At 49.0% G+C, this 22255-nt stretch overlaps 1 protein-coding gene across 2 annotated transcripts in view; it reads left to right on the top strand.

Moving 5' to 3' along the window:
- The first annotated feature begins 13997 nt into the window (after positions 1-13997).
- The window catches only part of nek8 (NIMA related kinase 8), a 51097-nt gene continuing 42839 nt past the window's right edge, over positions 13998-22255 (top strand). For both annotated transcript variants that reach the window (XM_033046324.1, XM_033046323.1), the window contains exons 1-3: positions 13998-14076; positions 17640-17845; positions 19820-20049. In XM_033046324.1, coding sequence (XP_032902215.1) covers positions 14030-14076; positions 17640-17845; positions 19820-20049 — 483 coding nt within the window. In that variant the 5' untranslated portion in view covers positions 13998-14029. The remainder of the gene's footprint in view (positions 14077-17639; positions 17846-19819; positions 20050-22255) is intronic.

Below are 22255 nucleotides of genomic sequence, written 5' to 3'. Positions count from 1 at the left end.
GCCCGCTCCATGATGTTAAGCCGCAGCGTGAACGGATATACGATACGGCATCTCCGTCGAGGTAAGAGATTTTAAAAAGTCCCCCCCCCCCGCATAAAACAAGCTGAAGAACACTAAAACGTACATTTAACACATACTAAAAAGCAACAAAGGACAGACAAACTGTTGGCGAGGCAGCCACTCCAGATAAAAGCAAAGGGTCACTTTTTGAATCAAGAACCTATGAAGAAGGGTTCTCAACCCGAAACGTCACCTATCCCTTCTCTCCAGAGATGCTGCCTGATCCACAGAGTTACTCCAGTATTTTGTGTCTACACATATTGTCTTTCCGCTGACTGGATAGCACGCAACAAAAGCTTTTCACTGTACTTTGGTACACGCAGGGCCAGCCTTAGGAGGTGCGGGGCCCAATTGGGAACAATTTTCATAGAAATATAATATATAATCATAAATGAGTCATATTCAGGCACGTGCCATGAGTGTCACTCACGGTAGGCAGTCAGTCGGCTATTAAAAAATCTTAAACCGCGCATGCGCAGATTGTTCTCTCCGTAAAAATAAAGAATAAAAATAAAGAAAGTAACAATTCAATTTGCCCAAGGCTTCCAAATCTCCTTCAATCTGAATTACTGAATGGGTGGAGGGTGGAGGGTGACGGCAGGTGGAGAGATGGTGGGAAAAACAGGAGCACACTGGGACAAGTTGAATCAGTTGTGATCTTATTGAATGACAATACTAGTTCAAGGGACCAATTAGGGGGAGAGTTCCTTTCACAGTGTGTGGTGAGTCTGGCCAGGGATAAAGTTGCGGGGAGGGCAGGTGCGTTGAGAAGGAGGTGGTCGGGGATCATGTCAGTAACCCACTCACTCACCGCTGCCACGGCGCTACGGGCGCGGAGCCACCGCATTGTGGCCGGGGAGGGAAGTAGCTCGGGTGGCTACGAGCGGCTACCAGGACCTCAGCACCTTCTGCCGGCCCGCTCACCTCTGGCAGTGCTCTCCGTCTGAACAGTGAGGGGACCAGCTCAAGAGCAAAGATCATAGAGCGGAGCGGGTCAGCGGGCGATGGATACAGGACAGTGGGCAGTGGAGCTTGCTTCTGTGTCAGCACGAACAAGGGACTAATTGAGGTTACTCGCACTGACACATGAAGTAAGCTCCACCGCTCGCTGTCCTGTTTTCCATCGCCCGCTGACCCGCTCTTGTTGCTGACATAGAAACATAGAAAATAGGTGCAGGAGTAGAGGCCATTCGGCCCTTCGAGCCTGCACCGCCATTCAATATGATCATGGCTGATCATCCAACTCAGTATCCTGTACCTGCCTTCTCTCCATACCCCCTGATCCCTTTAGCCACAAGGGCCACATCTAACTCCCTGTTAAATATAGCCAATGAACTGGCCTCAACTACCTTGTGCGGGAGAGAATTCCACAGATTCACCACTCTCTGTGTGAAAAAAGTTTTCCTCATCTCGGTCCTACAAGATTTCCCCTTTATCCTTAAACTGTGACCCCTTGTTCTGGACTTCCCCAACATCGGGAACAATCTTCCTGCATCTAGCCTGTCCAACCCCTTAAGAATTTTGTAAGTTTCTATAAGATCCTCCCTCAATCTTCTAAATTCTAGCGTGTACAAACCGAGTCTATCCAGTTTTTCTTCATATGAAAGTCCTGACATCCCAGGAAAGTCCTGACATCCCAGGAATCAGTCTGGTGAACCTTCTCTGCACTCCCTCTATGGTAAGGATGTCTTTCCTCAGATTGGGAGACCAAAACTGTACGCAATACCCCAGGTGTGGTCTCACCAAGACCCTGTACAACTGCAGTAGAACCTCCCTGCTCCTATACTCAAATCCTTTTGCTATGAATGCTAACATACCATTCGCCTTCTTCACTGCCTGCTGCACCTGCATGCCTACTTTTAATGACTGGTGTACCATGACACCCAGGTCTCGTTGCATCTCCCCCTTTCCTAATCGGCCACCATTTAGATAATAGTCTACTTTCCTGTTTTTGCCGCCAAAGTGTATAACCTCACATTTATCCACATTATACTGCATCTGTCATGCATTTGCGCACTCACCCAGCCTATCCAAGTCACCTTGCAGCCTCCTAGCATCCTTCTCACAGCTAACACTGCCCCCCAGCTTCGTGTCATCCGCAAACTTTGAGATGTTGCATTCAATTCCCTCGTCCAAATCATTAATATATATCGTAAATAGCTGGGGTCCCAGAACTGAGCCTTGTGGTACTAGTCACTGCCTGCCATTGTGAAAAGGACCCGTTTACTCCTACTCTTTGCTTCCCGTCTGCCAGCCAGTTCTCTATCCACATCAATACTGAACCCCCAATACCGTATGCTTTAAGTTTGTATACTAATCTCTTATGTGGGACCTTGTCGAAAGACTTCTGAAAGTCCAGATATAACACATCCACTGGTTCTCCCTTATCCACTCTACTAGTTACATCCTCGAAAAATTCTATAAGATTCGTCAGACATGATTTACCCTTCATAAATCCATGCTGACTTTGGCCAATGATTCACCACTTTCCAAATGTGCTGCTATTCCATCTTCAATAACTGATTCTAGCAGTTTCCCCACTACCGACGTTAGACTAACTGGTCTGTAATTCCCCGTTTTCTCTCTCCCTCCCTTTTTAAAAAGTGGTGTTACATTAGCTACCCTCCAATCCTCAGGAACTACTCCAGAATCTAAAGAGTTTTGAAAAATTATCACTAATGCATCCACTATTTCTGGGGCTACTTCCTTAAGTACTCTAGGATGCAGCCTATCTGGCCCTGGGGGTTTATCGGCCTTTAATCCATTCAATTTACCTTAACACCACTTCCCGGCTAACCTGGATTTCACTCTATTCCTCCATCTCATTTGACCCCCGGTCCCCTGCTATTTCCGGCAGATTATTTATGTCTTCCTTAGTGAAGACGGAACCAAAGTAGTTATTCAATTGGTCTGCCATGTCCTTGTACCCCATGATCAATTCACCCGTTTCTGACTGCAAGGGACCTACATTTGTTTTAACTAATCTCTTTCTCTTCACATATCTATAAAAGCTTTTGCAGTCAGTTTTTATGTTCCCCGCCAGTTTTCTTTCATAATCTATTTTCCCTTTCCTAATTAAGCCCTTTGTCCTCCTCTGCTGGTCTCTGAATTTCTCCCAGTCCTCTGGTAGGCTGCTTTTTCTGACTAATTTGTACGCTTCATCTTTTGTTTTGATACTATCCCTGATTTCCCTTGTTATCCACGGATGCACTACCTTCCCTGATTTATTTTTTTGCCAAACTGGGATGAACAATTGTTGTAGTTCATCCATGCAGTCTTTAAATGCCTTCCATTGCATATCCACCGTCAACCCATTAAGAATCAATCGCCAGTATATCTTGGCCAATTCACGTCTCATACCCTCAAAGTTACCTTTCTTTAAGTTCAGGACCCTTGTTTCTGAATTAACTATGTCACTCTCCATCCTAATGAAGAACTCAACTCAGCTCCCAGCCTTGGTCACCCTGGAGCCATGTCTCCGTGATCCCAACTATATCATAGTCATTAATAGCTATCTGCACATTCAACTCATCCACCTTATTACGAATGCTCCTTGCATTGAGACACAAAGCCTTCAGGCTTGTTTTTACAACACTCTTACCCCTTATACTATTATGCTGAAAAGTGGTCCTTTTTGATTTTTGCCCTGGATTTGCCGGCTTGCCACTTTTACTTTTCACCTTTCTACCTATTGCTTCTACCCTCATTTTACACCCCTCTGTCTCTACGCTCACACATTTAAGAAATCCTTTCCCTTTAACTCCATCCTCCACTATCCCATTCGACACCCCACCCCCCTTATTCAGTTTAAAACCACCCGTGTAGCAGTGGCAAACCTGCCTGCCAGAATGCTGGTCCCACACCTGTTAAGATGCAATCCATCCCTTTTGTACAGTTCCCCCTTACCCCAAAACAGATCCCAGTGATCTAAGAATCTAAATCCCTGCCCCGTGCACCAGTTCCTCAGCCACACGTTCAGGTCCCGTATCTCCCTGTTCCTGCTCTCGACAGCACGAGGAACTGGAAGCAAACCAGAGATAACAACCCTGGAGGTCCTGCTTTTCAGCATTTTTCCGAGCTCTCTAAAGTCACGCTGCAGAATATTCATCCCCTTCTTTCCGACATCGTTTGTGCCGACATGCACTACCACTTCCGGATGTTCACCTTCGCCCTTGAGGATTTTCTGCACTCTGTCCGTGACATCCTGGATCCTGGCACCAGGAAGGCAGCACACCATCCTCGCATCCCGTCTGTTGCCGTAGAAACCCCTGTCCGTACCTCTCACAATGGAGTCTCCCACTACAATGGCGTTGCCTGCCTTAGGCCTTTTTGGTTCTGGCTCAACAGCCCTATTCGCATCGCAAGCCAGTCCGCCGCTCAGTGTAAACACGTCTTCTGTCCCGACAGCTTCTAAGTGGGTGAACCTGTTCACAAGAGGTACAACACCCGGGGACGTTGGCATTCCATGCTTCCCTCCCTTTCTCACTGTCTCCCACCTTCTCTCTTCCAGTACCTTAGGTGTAACAATCGTACTGTAGGACTTGTCAAGGAACGACTCCGTTTCTTGGACGAACCGGAGGTCATCCACTTGCTTCTCCAGTTCCCCAACACGGCCCTTCAGGAGCTCTACCTGGATGCACTTCTCACATTTGTAGCAGCCAGAGGCACCAGCGGTGTCCTTGACCTCCCACATACTGCAAGCATCGCACTGAATCAGCTTGCCTGACATCTCCTTCTTTTGTCTCTACCTCTCAAGCGTATTGCGTGGTCTCCTCTCCTCAGCCTCCTCGCCAAAGACTCTCGAGCCAAAGACTCACACTTTACTCACAGGGCACTTCGCTCACTCACTGCCGCTCACTCACTGCCGCTCGCTAAGAGCCGTCTTGCTTAAATTGACTGATAAATTGCCTGATTTACCAAAAACCTCAGTTTACAAATTCCTCAGTTTTCAACTGGTTTCCCAGCACTGACTCACTTCTCTCCTCCCACTCGGGCTAGAGCCAATCAGTCGTATCTCTTGCTTAACTCCTGCTGCTGTTGCTCCCAAATCTACAGCAGTTCTGAGTAAAGTCTGCCTGTGCTTGGCTTCTACTTTTCAACTGTTTTCACCCCTCTGACTCACTTCTCTCCTCCCACTCGGGCTAGAGCCAATCAGTCGTATCTCTTGCTAATCTCCTGCTGCTGTTGCTCCCAAACCTACAGCAGTTCTGAGTAAAGTCTGCCTGTGCTTGGCTTCTACTTTTCAACGGTTTTCACCCCTCTGACTCACTTCTCTCCTCCCACTCGGGCTAGAGCCAATCAGTCGTATCTCTTGCTAATCTCCTGCTGCTGTTGCTCCCAAACAGCAGTTCTGAGACATGATCCCCGACCCCCTCCTTCTCAACGCTCCTGCCCTCCCACAACTTTACCCCTGGCCAGACTCCCCACACGTTGTGAAAGGAACTCTGACAGACTGACACATCCAGACTTTCAACCACTCACAAGCTCCTAACTTTATTGTGATTTTGTGTTTCTAATTTTCCATTATTCCTTTTATAGTCAAAAGCTGTTTTGGTGCCCGAGTCTTTAACAAGTGCAGCGATCTCTGGCGCAGATTACTTTGGTATTCCAACTACATGATTAGTTTCTCTCAAACCAGTCTCTGAGCCACTAAAAGCTGCATTCAGTGGACCTTAATTTTAACACCCAGTTCCTTTCACAAAATCTTTAACAATTGCTTTCTGGAACTTTCCTGGAGATATTTCTGCTGTAGATGTGTTAATGTTTCCACTATAAACCCAGTGACCCAAGATGGGATGGGAACCACAATCCAACAGGCGTGAGACATCGCAGGCGATGGATCTAATGCAGGTACATGGGGTTAGTGTAGACTGCTGTAATGGTTGGCAGGGATGTGGTGGGCTGAAGGGCCTGCTTCTGCACTGTATCTCTAAACTAAACTAAACTAAACTAAAAGATGCACACCCTGACTCAATTATTTTGTTTTTGGACATTTCCCATCTGATGTTCACATTTGCCTCCTGACAGGAGATATAAGATAGGATACGATAGAACTTCATTTATAAGGTGAATCTTCTCCTGTAAATGCCACACTTACATTCCCCAGCACTTGCTCATCACACTTTATCATCACCAACCTCCCATCAGCAATGTCTCTGTGTCTCACCCCAAAGCACAAGACAAGCATCAATGTATACACACAAGCTGCAGCTTGCACTTTGTACAACATATTTCTGTTCACACTCTTTCATAAAGTTGTTCAGTGTTGACATTGTCATCAATAATTAAAGAATTGAAGGTCACAGTTTATTACAAATGTTTATTACAAAATATGATACGGATGAAATCCATCGCACAAAACTAATAACGTTTGCAGCAATTACATTGAAAGTCCCCACCGCGTGGTGCTGCCAAGGATTTGAAGTTAAGAACTTTCTAACAGAAATTAGGATAAAGGAGGAATTTAGTGCTTGGAGTCTGGGGATGAGGGCGAGGTACTAAATGAGCACTTTGCATCTGGCTTCACAGAGGAGAAGGACATGGAGGACAGTGAGATCAGTGTGGAGAACACTGACACAGAGTGCTGGAGTAACTCAGCGGGTCAGGCAGCATCTGTGGAGAACATGGATATGTGACGTTTCACAGAGTGCTGGAGTAACTCAGCGGGTCAGGCAGCATCTGTGGAGAACATGGATAGGTGACGTTTCACAGAGTGCTGGAGTAACTCAGTGGGTCAGGCAGCATCTGTGGAGAACATGGATAGGTGATGTTTTACAGAGTGCTGGAGTAACTCAGCGGGTCAGGCAGTATCTGCAGTTCCTTCCAACACAATAGTCGCCTGGGTTGGAAGAGTGCGAGACCCTTGGCGTGGCCAAGAGTCTTATATTGGCTGCCCCACCCACTAGAGAGGGAAACTGGAGAGGAGAGGAGAGCTCTCAGTACAAAGCAAAGCCTGACTTTAACCAAGCCACAGGTTGCTCCCCAGTCACACGTTGACCAGCACTGACCTCTGGTGTTCCTGATGCTTGTGATCCCCACATTCAACATGATGGGATGTTGCAGGGTCTGCTGCTGTATGCTGTTTCCCAGGCTCAGCCCAAAGTTATTCCCAGTTATCAGCACCTTGCCCACAGTGTGTGTACACCAGCCATGGGAATCAGTGTGATCTTAATAACAGAGGATATTGGATTTCAGCAGAGCTGCCAACTAAATAAATGATCACCACATATCCGTAAATGTTATATGTAACAAACAATTCACTTGATTGAATTTCTTCATAAAGGCAGTTACTTAGCCCTTCTCTCTGTCATTAATTGTATATCTTCCAAAGTCAACATTAAAACAAGGGTAGAGTCAGAGTGATAACAGTGTCAGGGCATGTGGCCAAATACCTTCATATACTCTGCTCATACCATATCTGAGGAAGAATGTGCTGGGGGGAGAGTCTGGGACCAGAGGTCATAGCCTGAGAATTAAAGGGCGTTTCTTTAGAAAGATGGAGAGGGATCTCTTTAGTCAGAGGGTGGTGAATCTGTGGGATTCTTTGTCACAGACGGCTGTGGAGGCCAAGTCAATGGGTATTTTACGGCAGAGATTGACAGATTCTTGATTAGTGCGGATGTCAGGGGTTATGGGGAGAAGGCAGGAGAATGAGGTTAGGAGGGAGAGATAGATCAGCCATGATTGAATGGCGGAGTAGACTTGATGGGCCGAATGGCCCAATTCTGCTCCTTGAACATAAGAACGTATGAAGATTGACATTGAAATGTTAGAATGCAAGGAATATGGTGTTGGGACTGCGAGAAATGATCAGGTATCATCCAGTAGATGGCTGTAACAGCTGGAAAGGCCATGGCACCCACTCCTGCCCCCCCCCCCCCCCCCCCCCCCCCCCCCCTCAGCCATGTCCCCTCCATGTGCTGGGCGGCCTGTCCATGGCTGTGGTCTAGGCTGGGTTAGAGCCCACACTGGGTTAGAGCACACACTGGGCTAGGTTAGAGCACACACTGGGCTGGGTTAGAGCCTACACTGGGTTAGAGCACACACTGGGTTAGAGCACACACTGGGTTAGAGCCCACACTGGGTTAGAGCACACACTGGGTTAGAGCACACACTGGGTTAGAGCACACACTGGGCTGGGTTAGAGCACACACTGGGTTAGAGCACACACTGGGTTAGAGCACACACTGGGTTAGAGCACACACTGGGTTAGAGCACACACTGGGTTAGAGCACACACTGGGCTGGGTTAGAGCACACACTGGGTTAGAGCACACACTGGGCTGGGTTAGAGCACACACTGGGTTAGAGCACACACTGGGCTGGGTTAGAACACACACTGGGCTGGGTTAGAGCACACACTGGGTTAGAGCACACACTGGGCTGGGTTAGAGCACACACTGGGTTAGAGCACACACTGGGTTAGAGCAACAACTTCACAGATTCCAAGCACGACTTGAGCTTTGCAGCCAATTCCAGCCAACATCAATGTAACAAGCGGAATGATGGAGTTATGGAAACAATCACTTGCCGTTCACATCCGTCCTACACTGACTTACAACAAGCAAAGGCTGCAGTGTGTTTCAACAATGGTGATTGGCTTTTAGGAACTCCAGGAGCTGTTCAGCAAACACTACACAACAATGATCTATTTAGACATTAGACAGAGATCCAGCGTGGAAACAGGCCCTTCGGCCCATCGAGTCCGGGCCGACCAGTGATTACAAACCTGCACGTCTTTGGAGTGTGAGAGGAAACCAGAGCACCTGGAGAAAACATAAGCAGTCACAGGGAGAACGTGTGGACTCCATACAGACAGCATGGAATTCTACATCCAAAGTTATGAGTACGAATGGCAAAATAATTAAACCTGTGGCAGGTCGGGGGGGGGGGGGGGGGGAGGGGTTGGAGTTGTGGGGATCATTTGTCAGCAGCCAAGGAGATACTTAGTGTTGGAGTAACTCATGGGTCAGGCAGCATCTGGTCCCAGTGGCAGGTGAGGCAGTGGGGGGGCTGGCATGGCTTTGGGGTGAAGGCATGTCCTGGCGACTGGAGTGGACGTGTGTTTGACCACTTGTCTCATGGTCAAATGTGACACCGAGCTTGTGAACAACATCGGGCTGTTTCAGTTCAGTTTAGTTTATTGTCACGTGTACTGAGGTACAGTGAAAAGCTTTTGTTGCATGCTAACCAGTCAGCGAAAAGACAATATATGATTACAATCGAGCCATTTACTGACACATGATAAGGGGTCACAGTTAAAGTGAGAAATGTTGCTGTAGGAGTAGAGATTGAAGTGTGGAGTGATTGTAATATGTAATTGTAGATCTGCATCTGTAGGGAATGCAGTTGGGGCAATTGAGCAGTGTTCAGACTCAGTAGTGCACTCTCACACCTCTCCTTCACGTACACCCAACGACAGAGGTGTTCGGGAGCAGTGGGCTGTCACTAATCAGACGTTGTTGCCCTTGGCACTCACAGCTCATCCCAGCTGCCTGGCAGTTGTAGAAGGTGTGGTTCCCCAGGTACTGAAGTGTGAAAACACACACCTCCAGATTCAGGGACAGTTTCTTCCCAGCTTTTATCAGGCAACTGAACCATCCTACCACAACCAGAGAGCAGTCCTGAACTACTATCTACCTCATTGGTGACCCTAAGACTCTCTCTATCTTTGATCGGACTTTACTGGCTTTATCTTGCACTTAATGTTATTTACGTTAGTTCCTTTATCATAGGAAATTTTACACTGTGGATATCTCGATTGTAACCTGTTCAATTTCAGTTCAGTTTATTGTCACATGTACCGAGGTGCAGTGAAAAGCTTTTGTTGCATGCCAACCAGTCAGTGGAAAGACAATACATGATTACAATCGAGCCATTTACAGTGTATTGTCTTTCCTCAGATGCAAAGAGAGAGAGGGAAAGCAAGGGTTACTTGAAGTTAGAGAAATCAATATTCATACCGAAGATAAACACAAAAAGATGGAGTAACTCAGTGGGGCAGGCAGCATCTCTGGAGAGAAGGAATGGGTGACGTTTCGTGTCGAGACCCTTTTCAGACTGGTCTGAATATGAAAATCAATATTCATTCTGCTGGGGTGTAAACTGCGCAAGCGAAATTGAGGTCCTGTTCCTCCAATTTGCCTTTGTTCTGGGGTTGTAAACTAAAAGACCACAATTACAATCAGATCATTGTGATGTTGAAACTCCTGCAGGTTGAAGCTGTGGACTGGTGAGGAGAGGAGTCATCTATTTGACTCTGTAAATCTCTTTGTTGTCCTGAGGACTCTCACATATATTGGTGCATTCAAAGATCTATCACTTTGGCCTGAAGCTTTATGACCCTTGTTTGTCCCTCTGCCCACTTCACTGAACTGACAACAATCCACTCACATTTGTGTCGCACTTTAATGTATTTCAGGCAGCCAGCACTCTGCAATGCGACTTCAATCTGGCATCTAGAATGATCTTTTAACCCTAATCACTTCTCTCAAAAGTCAAGACACATTTTAGTATCGACAAGAAAATTGAATTATATGCAGTGATTCTGATTGTTTCGTTGTGTTTGAACTGGACTCTGAATGAATATGACATTCTGAGAACGGATTAGTCTTCACCTTTGGTTCTACAAAATTACAGATCCACCTAATTTGCCTGATCTCAGACTGTGATCTGCCTAACCTTTGGAAACGCTTGTCAAAATCTGAGACAATATGTCAACTGGGTTTAATTATTTAGCAGACAGACCTTAGCCTGTGGGCTTGCTGCAATACCTCGATGTGTAGTGAAGGGGAAGGTGCCAGCACCATGGGCCTACTCTCCCACCACGGGCCCAGTCTTCCAGCACAGGCCCAGTCTCCCCCACCACAGGCCCAGTCTCCCACTACCAGAGGCCCAGTCTCCCCCACCACAGGCCCAGTCTCCCCCACCACAGGCCCAGTCTCCCCCACCACAGGCCCAGTCTCCCCCACCACAGGCCCAGTCTCCCCCACCACAGGCCCAGTCTCCCCCAACACAGGCCCAGTCTCCCCCACCACAGGCCCAGTCTCCCAGCACAGGCCCAGTCTCCCAGCACAGGCCCAGTCTCCCCCACCACAGGCCCAGTCTCCCCCACCACAGGCCCAGTCTCCCCCACCACAGGCCCAGTCTCCCCCACCACAGGCCCAGTCTCCCACCACAGGCCCAGTCTCCCCCCACCACAGGCCCAGTCTCCCCCCACCACAGGCCCAGTCTCCCCCACCACAGGCCCAGGCTCCCCCACCACAGGCCCAGTCTCCCCCACCACAGGCCCAGTCTCCCCCACCACAGGCCCAGTCTCCCCCACCACAGGCCCAGTCTCCCCCCACCACAGGCCCAGTCTCCCCCCACCACAGGCCCAGTCTCCCCCACCACAGGCCCAGTCTCGCCCACCACAGGCCCAGTCTCCCCCCACCACAGGCCCAGTCTCCCCCCACCACAGGCCCAGTCTCCCCCACCACAGGCCCAGTCTCCCCCACCACAGGCCCAGTCTCCCACCACAGGCCCAGTCTCCCCCACCACAGGCCCAGTCTCCCCCCACCACAGGCCCAGTCCCCCCCACCACAGGCCCAGTCTCCCCCACCACAGGCCCAGTCTCCCCCACCACAGGCCCAGTCTCCCCCCACCACAGGCCCAGTCTCCCCCACCACAGGCCCAGTCTCCCCCACCACAGGCCCAGTCTCCCACTACCAGAGGTCCAGAGGTACAGTACACTCTCCCAGCACCTCAGGTCCACTCTCCCCCACTGAAGAAGGATCTCAACCCGAAACGTCACCCATTCCTTCTCTCCAGAGATGCTGCCTGTCCCGCTAAGTTACTCCAGCTTTTTGTGCCTATCTTCGGTTTGATCGCCCAAACGCCGCTGGCTACGGGAGCCAAGATCGCCCTGATCGCTCGAGGCCCCCGACCGCGGGAGAACAGAGATGGGAAGAGGTTAAACTTTTTTTCACCTTGCATCACAGTTAGGAATGTGGAGGAGTCACTGTGGTGGATGTTCATGTTAAAATGTATTTTGCGTGTTTTGTTGCTTTTTATGGCAAATCAAATTCCTCGTATGTTGCAAAACATACTTGGCTAATAAAATATGATTATGATTATTATGATTATATGCTGCCTGACCCGCTGAGTTACTCCAGCTTTTGTGTCTATCTCCGGTTTAAACCAGCATCTGCAGTTCCTTCCAACACATAGTTTGCAGAGTTTCCGTACTAGTTTAGTTTAAAGATACAGCGTGGAAACAGGCCCCTCAGCCCACCGAGTCAGCACCGACCAGCGGTCCCCGCACACTAACACTATCCTATGCACACTAGTGACAATCTTTACATTTTACACCAAGCCAATCAACCTACAAACCTGTACGTCTTTGGAGTGTGGGAGGAAATGGAAGATCTCGGAGAAAACCCACGCGGGTCACGGAGAGAACGTACAAATTCCGTAGTCAGGAGCAAACCCGGGTCTCCGGCGCTGTGAGGCAGCAACTCTACCACTGCACCACCGTATCATTTAAAAGAAATCGAAACACTCTGATTTGAATCGTTCATGAAAACACCCCAGATCAATGGTTTCATATAGTTGAGGCTGCAATATTAAATTCAATGCTATAAATGGCAAAAATACATTATTTTTAATAATAAAATCAATGGTTGGAAAAAGCTGCAACCGTATAAAAGAGTTCATGTTATTGATTTCCCCAGCTGTTGTTTCTGCCTGATGAAGGATGCAGACATGAACTGTTAGCAGCAGTGTGGTGTTGTGCATTTGGCTCTGACCAGGGTTATCTGGTGTAAACCCTTGGTCAGCACCTCACAGAGAGCTCACAAATGTCCCTCATGCTTGCACTGTCCAGACCCTGCAGCATCCGTGCTGACCCATATGCTCAGAATCCAATTATTCAGTCACACAGTGTGGAAATAGGCCCTTCGGCCCTCCTTGCCCACACTGACCAACATGCCCCATCAACACTAGTCCCACCTGCCTGCTCTTAGTCCATATCCCTCCAAACCTGTCCTATCCATGTACCTGTCTAACTATTTCTTAAACGTTGCGATAGTTCTTGCCTCAACGACCTCCGGCAGCTTGTTCCATACACCCACCACCTCAGTGGGGTGGGGGGGTGTAGTGGTCAGTGGGGTGGAGGGTGTAGTGGTCAGTGGGGTGGAGGGTGTAGTGGTCAGTGGGGTGGGGGGTGTAGTGGTCAGTGGGGTGGGGGGGTGTAGTGGTCAGTGGGGTGGGGGGGTGTAGTGGTCAGTGGGGTGGGGGGGTGTAGTGGTCAGTGGGGTGGAGGGTGTAGTGGTCAGTGGGGTGGGGGGGTGTAGTGGTCAGTGGGGTGTGGGGTGTAGTGGTCAGTGGGGTGCAGTGGTCAGTGGGGTGGGGGGGTGCAGTGGTCAGTGGGGTGGAGGGTGTAGTGGTCAGTGGGGTGGAGGGTGTAGTGGTCAGTGGGGTGGGGTGTGTAGTGGTCAGTGGGGTGGGGGGGTGCAGTGGTCAGTGGGGTGCAGTGGTCAGTGGGGTGGGGGGTGTAGTGGCCGACGCGAGGGGGTGTAGAGGTGTAGGTTCAGGGAGGGGGCGGGGCGGTGTGCGAGGAGGCGGGGTCGGGTTGTGGGAGGGGCGGGGCTGTGGGCGGGGTCGGGGAGGGGGCGGGGCTGATGTGGAGTTGTGGGCGGGGCTGTGGGAGGGGCGGGGCGGTGGGAGGGGCGGGGCTGTGGGAGGGGGCGGGGCTGTGGGAGGGGGCGGGGCTGTGGGAGGGGGCGGGGCTGGGGGCGGGGCTGTGGGCGGGGTCGGGGAGGGGGCGGGGCTGATGTGGAGTTGTGGGCGGGGCTGGGGGAGGGGGCGGGGCTGTGGGAGGGGCGGGGCTGTAGGCGGGGTCGGGGAGGGGGCGGGGCTGATGTGGAGCTGTGGGAGGGGGCGGGGCTGTGGGCGGGGCGATCCCAGGCGGAAGTTCGTGTCCTGGAGCGGAGATGGAGAAATACCGCAAGATGAAGGTGGTGGGTCGCGGGGCCTTCGGGTGAGGAGCGGCCCTGACCCCCCCTGACCCCACACCACCTCACCCCACATCCCCTTCTCAGCCCGCTCAGGACCGGGCCCGGGCCGCAATCCCCCCTCTCTACCCCCCCATTCCCTGAATGTCCACAGCCTATCTGACACCCTCCCTAACACCACTGTGGTATCTGCCTCCACCGCCGCCCCTGGCAGTGAGTTCCAGGCTCCAGGCACCCACCGCCCTCTGTGTAAAGACCCTGCCGCGCACATCTCCTTTAAACATTGCCACTCGCACCTTAGAGCCGTGCCTTCTGGTCTTTGACGTTTCCACCCCATCCATGCCCCTCATCATTTTCTGTACTATCGGGTCTCCCCTCAATCTCCAGCATTCTGGAGAATACACACCAAGTCTATCCTGTAGCTGATACCCCCTAATCCAGTCACCATTTTATTCTCTGAAATATCGCCTATCTTTATTCTCCAGAGTTGCTGCCTGACCCGCTGGGTTACTCCATTACTTTGTGTCTTGTGTTTTCTAAAGCAGCATCTGCAGTTCCTTGTGTCTATCATTCTGGTAAACCTCCTCTGCACCCTCTCCACCTCCTGATTGTAATGGAGTGACCAGAACTGCACGCAATATTCCAATTGTATCCTAACCAAACCCTGTAAAGCTGTATCATGACTTCCTCACTCTTATACTCAATGCCCTGACCAGTTATGGCAAGCATACTTCTTTACCACCCTGTCGGTGCTTCTTCAGGAGTTATCAAAACACCTATTTTCATTTAAGAAGGGTCTCGACCTGAAACGTCACCCATTCCTTCTCTCCCGGGATGCTGCCTGTCCCACTGAGTTACTCCAGCTTTTTATGCTTCACACTACAAATACCAAATTGCATCTGAAATTTAGCTGGAGTGGATCTTGAGGTGCTTGTGCGTCGCCATTTCAGAGGTTTTGTAGCTATTAGCTCATACAAATAGGAAATACTATGTCTAACAGATCATATCACGCCAGTAATCAACAAAATCTTGATAAATGCTTTTGTGAGTGGTTTATTAAATTGGAAGAGATTATGTCCTAGCTTGAAAGGAGTGCATTCTGCAGCTGTAGTATCTCCCAGAGTACTCTTATAGCAATGGCAAGCTTACTTAAACCAAGAAGATAATGGAGGAGAAATTTGATGGTAGCCTTAAAAGAAAAAATACTGGAATTGATCAACGGGTCAGGCAACGTCTGATCGGAGGGAAAGTAAGCTCGGGTTTAAGGTCATTGACCTTTCCGAAGAACATGGAAAAGTTAGAGATAACACGTATTAAGATCACAAAAGCGGGAAAGGGAAGGAAAGAATTAAAATAAAGGCCTGGGTAGAATGGTGAGATTAAATGGCCATCTAATGGAGAGGCTAAATGGCCATCTATATTATGCAAGATGCAATCTCACTTTTATTGACGTGATTACAAACTAGCATCATTAGATTGTCTGCAACAAAAACTATGGTGTTGAGTCTGAAGAAGGGTCTCGACTCGAAACGTCACCCTTCTATCCAGAGATGCTGCCTGACCCGCTGAGTTACTCCTGCATTTTGTGTCTATCTTGTTAATGCCCACTTCAGTTCCTTTTAGGTTTTGTTTTAGTTTAGTTTAGTTTAGAGATACAGCATGGAAACAGGGCCTTTGGCCTGCGCCGCCTAGCGATCCCCGCACACTTCCAAGATGGAGCCCAACCCAGGCGACTATGTGCGTGCGAGCCACAGAAGCAGATCTACAATCACATATTACAATCGCTCCACACTCTTACATCTCTGCTCCTACAGCAACAAGTCTCACTTTAACTATGATCTTCTTAAACTCTACACGCTGTAAATGGCCCGATTGTAATCATGTATTGTCTTTCCGCTGATTGGTTAGCAAGCAACAAAAGCTTTTCACTGTACCTCGGTACACCTGACTATAAACTAAACTCAACTATCCTACACGCACTAGAGACAATTTTTAATTGACCTACAAACCTGTGCGTCTTTGAAGAGTGTGGTGGGAGATCCTGGAGAAATCCCACGCAGGTTACAGGGAGAACGTACAAACTCGTTGTCAGGATGGAATCCTGGTCTCTGGCACTATGAGGCAGCAACTCTACTGCTGCACCACCGTGCCGGCCTTGTTCCTTACAGTGTGAGCAAAGTTGTTGGTCAACGTCAGAGATCGCTTCCTCGCTGCTCCCCCCCATCCCCCAGGTCCCCCCTGTTGCAGCAGAAAGGTCAGGTCTGATATCCTCACTGTTGTTTCAGCATCTTTAATGATCTTTACTGTACATCGTGAGGCTGCATGGCCTCCAGTGTTTGGGCAAGGAGCAGAGGGCAGGGCTGGGTGGAGGTGGGAAGTCATCCACAACTCTCACCTTCCACACACAAGTCGCGTGGACATTCAGGGTGCCTCCATTGAGCATGGAGGCTGTTAGCAGGGTGACACCACTCTCTGCTTTTCTTCAGCTGAGCATCCTGGCATTACCATGAACATTTGTGTAAGGTGTTGCTTTCCCTCGGTACTGTACTGACATGCCAGCCTCAATTATGAACTTGGGAGTAACTTTAAACTTGTAACTTACTGTCAAAATGGCAGCTAGCTGGTGTTGTGCCAAGGTTACTTTTAATAAACTGTCATTCTTGAGGAATTCGTCAGGTATTCCTCAATCAGCTGGCAGCTGCAGAGCAGAATTGAGAGGTGCACTGCTCAGCTGTTTGTTTTATTCCTGATCACTTTTATCATTACTATTCTCACACTCGCTTTGAGAAACAAAGGTGGGCATTTAATGAAAAATGAAACATAGAAAATAGGTGCAGGAGTAGGCCATTCAGCCCTTCGAGCCAGCACCGCCATACAATATGATTATGGCTGATCATCCAGAATCAGTTCTCCGTTCCTGATTTCTCCCCATATCCCTTGATTCCATTAGCCCTAAGAACTAAATCTAACTCTCTCTTGAAAACATACAAAATGTCCTTGTGTTATTGGCAATACGTTGGCATGGAGTGTAACAGGATAGTTACCTTTGTGTGTAGAAATGATTGCGTCACCAAGATATGGCATTTGCTGCAGTGATATCTTGTATTCAAGCTATCAACATCACAGAAGATAGACAGACAACAGCGGGACAGGCAGCATCTCTGGAGAGAAGGAATGGATGACGTTTCGGGTCGAGACCATTCAGACTGAAGATCATAGCTTTTGTTGTATTAGACAATCTAATGATGCTAGTTTGTAATCACACTGTTAATAGTGAGATGCAGCACTCAACACTAATAAAGTAACAGGAAATATTCTCTTCCCTAATTTTTCCTACTGTGGGATTGATTTAGATGGTATTAAGTGTGAGAGCTTGTCGATTGATGGCCTATTGGCTGTCAAGCTGCACACAGAAGCTTATGAAAAGAAGCCCAGCAATTCTTTCCAGATTGATTTTCGGGTTGTTAGGATGCATACAGAAAGTGAATGGACGCTAAAGCTGATATCCGTCAAACCAAAGCACTTTCCCCCCTTCAGTAACTGCCAGTCTGGGAGGCCCACTGATGTGTCGCATTCTATTTCCCCGCAGTATTGTCCACCTGTGTCTGCGGAAAGCTGATCAAAAGCTGGTGATCCTCAAGCAGATCCCAGTGGAGCAGATGACTAAAGATGAGAGACTGGCTGCTCAGAACGAATGCCAAGTGTTGAAACTCCTCAACCACCCCAACGTCATTGAGTACTATGAAAACTTCCTGGAGGACAAGGCTCTGATGATAGCTATGGAGTACGCACCAGGTATGCACAAGGGGCAGCACGGTGGCACAGTGTGAGTTGCTGCCATTCTGGAGAGATAGGCCTGGATGGAGTGGATGTGGAGAGAATGTTTCCACTAGTGGGAGAGTCTAGGACCAGAGGTCACAGCTTCAGACGTTCAAAGCTGTCAGCACAGGATCAAAACGATTCCTATTCCCATTCTGCGATTCACTGATCTGGTGAAGTCTGAAGAGGAAACAATATAAAAATAAACACATGGAATGATTTATAGTTCAGTTTTCTTATTGAATTAAACATTGATTCTAAAAATAGATTTTTGAAAGGGAGGATAATTGTGGCATTGAGCGAGCTGCTATTTTATCGAGGTAACCTATCATGGTTACTGAGGGTGCTCTGAACTTGATTGTTAATGTACTACCAATTAAATTAGGGCCAGGATCTGTAATCATTCAGGGTAAGGAAGGAAAATAATCAAAGGAAAGCAGTTTGAAATGTCTCTCCACTTCAGCTTTAAAGCTCAGGTCTAAAGCTTGTGTTAGCTTTGGGTTCAAGCTAGAGGTCAGCTAGTTTAAAGCTAGTCCCAGGAATGAGTAGGTTAACCTATGATGAGTGTTTGTCGGCACTGGGCCTGTACTTGCTGGGGTTTAGAAGAATGAGGGGGGACCTCATTGAAACTTACAGAATAATGAAAGGCTTAGATAGAGTGGATGTGGAGAGGATATTTCCACTAGTGAGAGAGTCCAAGACTAGAGGTCACAGCCTCAGAATTAAAGGATGTTCCTTTAGGAAGGAGATAAGGAGGAATTTCTTTAGTCAGAGGGTGGTGAATCTGTGGAATTCTTTGCTGTAGAAGGCTGTGGAGGCCATGTCAGTGGATATATTTAAGGCAGAGATAGATAGATTCTTGATTAGTACAGGTGTCAGAGGTTATGCGGAGAAGGCAGGAGAATGGGGTTAGGGGGGGAGAGAGAGATCAGCCATGATTGTATGATTGTATGATGGGCCAAATGGCCTACACAATCCACTTGGAATAAAACGTCACCCAGACTGATGGGTTTTACAATTGGCCCCATCCTGGATACTGGCTCCAAAAGAACATTCCACTGGGATATTGATGGGTCCCGAGAGTCACAGAGTCATACAGTGTGGAAATCTGTACACGCCGACCAACATGCTCCATCTATACTAGTCCCACCTGCCTGCATTTGGCCCATATCCCTCTAAACCTGTCCTATTCGTGTACCTGTCCAAATGGATCTTACATGTTGTTATTGTACCTGCCTCAACTCCATCCTCTGGCAGCTTGTTCCATACACCCACCAACCTTTGTGTAAAAATGTTGCCCCTCGGGTTCCTATTAAAATCTTTCCCCGTCACCTTAAACCTATGTGTCCTGGTTCTTCAAGATTTAAGAGAGTTTATTGTCATGTGTCCCAGATAGGACAATGAAATTCTTGCTTTGCTTCAGCACAACAGAATATTGTAGGCATAAATAAATACAGAACAGATCAGTGTGTCCATATACCATTGAATATATATATATATATACACACACACATAAATAAGCATATAAAGTGCAACTTGGCCTATTAAAGTTCAGATTTTTGTTTGAGTTGCGTTTAATAGTTTGAAGCAGCTGTTCCTGAACCTGGATGTTGCAGATTTCAGCCTCCTGTACCTTCTACCTGATGGCAGCGGAGAGATGAGTGTGTGGCCAGGATGGTGTGGGTCCTTGATGATACTGCCAGCCTTTTTGAGGCAGCGACTGTGGTAGATCCCCTCGATGGTAGAGAGGTCAGAGCCGATGATGGACTGGGCAGTGTTTACAACTTTTTGCAGTCTTTTCTTACTCCCCAACTCTGGGCAAGAGACTCTGTGAATTCACCCTGTCCATTCTCCTTGTGGTCTTACACACCTCTATAAGATCAGCCTCTAGAAGAGAATATAATATCAGTTGGAGTTGCTCCCCTCTTTGTTCACTTTGTTTTGATTCAGGAGGAACTTTGGCAGAATACATCCAGAAGCGTAACTCTTTGTTAGACGAGGACACCATCATGCATTTCTTTGCACAGATCCTTCTGGCCCTTCATCATGTCCACAACAAATTCATCCTGCACCGAGACCTGAAAACACAGAATATCCTGCTTGATAAATACCAGATGATCGTGAAGATCGGTGACTTTGGCATCTCGAAAATCCTGAGCAGCAAAAGTAAAGCCTACACCGTAAGATCACGTAAACGCTGGGTGTTGTCGTTAAAGACAGCTTGTACTTGTTGTGTCTGTGTAGAAATAGACCAAGATGCTCCAAAGAAAATCATTTGGAAATGAGGTGGTGGCTGGGTCAAAGGGCAGGGCACTGGTTAGCTAGAGGTGGGAGTCTAGACAGGAACAGTGAGGGGTGCACCATCAGTCTGGAGCAGAGGCTGCAGAACTGAACGCACGCAGGGAGGGCGATGAGCAATGGAGGACTGGGTGTGTGCGTGTGGGGGGGGGGGGGAAGAACAACAATAGAGGACTCAGTGTGTGGGGGGGGGGGGATGAGCAAAGGAGGACCCAGTGTGTGTGGGGGGGGGGGGATGAGCAATAGAGGACTCAGTGTGTGTGGGTGGGGGGGATGAGCATTGGAGGACCCAGTGTGTGTGGGGGGGGGGATGAGCATTGGAGGACCCAGTGTGTGTGTGGGGGGGGGGGGATGAGCAATAGAGGACTCAGTGTGTGTGGGTGGGGGGGGGAAGAACAACAATGGAGGACTCAGTGTGTGGGGGGGGGGGATGAGCAATGGAGGACCCAGTGTGTGGAGGGGGGGGATGAGCAATGGAGGACTCAGTGTGTGTGGGTGGGGGGGGGAAGAACAACAATGGAGGACTCAGTGTGTGTGGGGTGGGGGGGGGATGAGCAATGGAGGACCCAGTGTGTGGAGGGGGGGGATGAGCAATGGAGGACCCAGTGTGTGGGGGGGGGGGGTGAGCAAAGGAGGACCCAGTGTGTGGGGGGGGGGGGTGAGCAATGGAGGACCCAGTGTGTGTGGGGGGGGGGGGGGGGGATGAGCAATGGAGGACCCAGTGTGTGGAGGGGGGGGGATGAGCAATGGAGGACCCAGTGTGTGTGGGGGGGGGGGGGGGGATGAGCAATGGAGGACCCAGTGTGTGGGGGGGGGGATGAGCAATGGAGGACCCAGTGTGTGGAGGGGGGGGGATGAGCAATGGAGGACCCAGTGTGTGGGGGGGGGGGGATGAGCAATGGAGGACCCAGTGTGTGGGGGGGGGGGGGATGAGCAAAAGAGGACTCAGTGTGGGGGGGGGGGGGGGGGATGAGCAATAGAGGACTCAGTGTGTGGGGGGGGGGGGGGATGAGCAATAGAGGACTCAGTGTGTGGGGGGGGGGGGATGAGCAATGGAGGAATCAGTGTGGAACGACAACCTTCCGCAGGTTACTTTGTAACCGTGTCGGCACCCTTTATGTGGTGACTCTTTGTATACCTTGGGGATCAAAACATAGAATTCCACAGTGACTTTCACATGTAGCAATAAAGTATTAATTCGTTAATTAATTCATTCATTCAATCATTCATACACAATGGCACATGTGGCCGAGGTATTGGTTTATTATTGTCACTGGTACCGAGGTACCGTGAGAAAATTTGGATGTGCCCTAACAAAGAGAACCTTATTTTACTTTAGAGGTACAGGGTGGAAACAGGCCCAACGAGTCCACGCCGACCAGTGATCACTCCGTACACTAGCACTATCCTAGAGAGGGAGTACAGAGAAGGTTCACCAGACTGATTCCTGGGATGTCAGGACTTTCATATGAAGAAAGACTGGATAGACTCGGTTTGTACTCGCTAGAATTTAGAAGATTGAGGGGGGATCTTATAGAAACTTACAAAATTCTTAAGGGGTTGGACAGGCTAGATGCAGGAAGATTGTTCCCAATGTTGGGGAAGTCCAGAACAAGGGGTCACAGTTTAAGGATAAAGGGGAAGTCTTTTAGGACTGAGATGAGAAAAACATTTTTTTTGCAGAGAGTGGTGAGTCTGTGGAATTCTCTGCCACAGAATGTAGTTGAGGCCAGTTCATTGGCTATATTTAAGAGGGAGTTAGATGTGGCCCTTGTGGCTAAAGGGATCAGGGGGTATGGAGAGAAGGCAGGTACAGGATACTGAGTTGGATGATCAGCCATGATCATATTGAATGGCGGTGCAGGCTCGAAGGGCCGAATGACCTACTGCTGTGTAAACCAGAGCACCTGTAGAAAACCCAGGTAGGTCACGGGGCGAACATGCAAACTCCATACAGACAGTACCAGTAGTCAGGATCGAACTCAGGTGTCTGGCGCTGTGAGGCAGTTTGTTAGTGAGAAGCAGCACTGATTTACAGATAAATCTCTCGATGAAACAACTGTGGAATTCTGGACCCCAACTTACTAA

The sequence above is a fragment of the Amblyraja radiata genome, chromosome 28 (assembly GCF_010909765.2).
Source record: "Amblyraja radiata isolate CabotCenter1 chromosome 28, sAmbRad1.1.pri, whole genome shotgun sequence".
Lineage (NCBI taxonomy): Eukaryota > Metazoa > Chordata > Chondrichthyes > Rajiformes > Rajidae > Amblyraja > Amblyraja radiata.
This window is presented reverse-complemented; position numbering and strand designations above follow the sequence as displayed.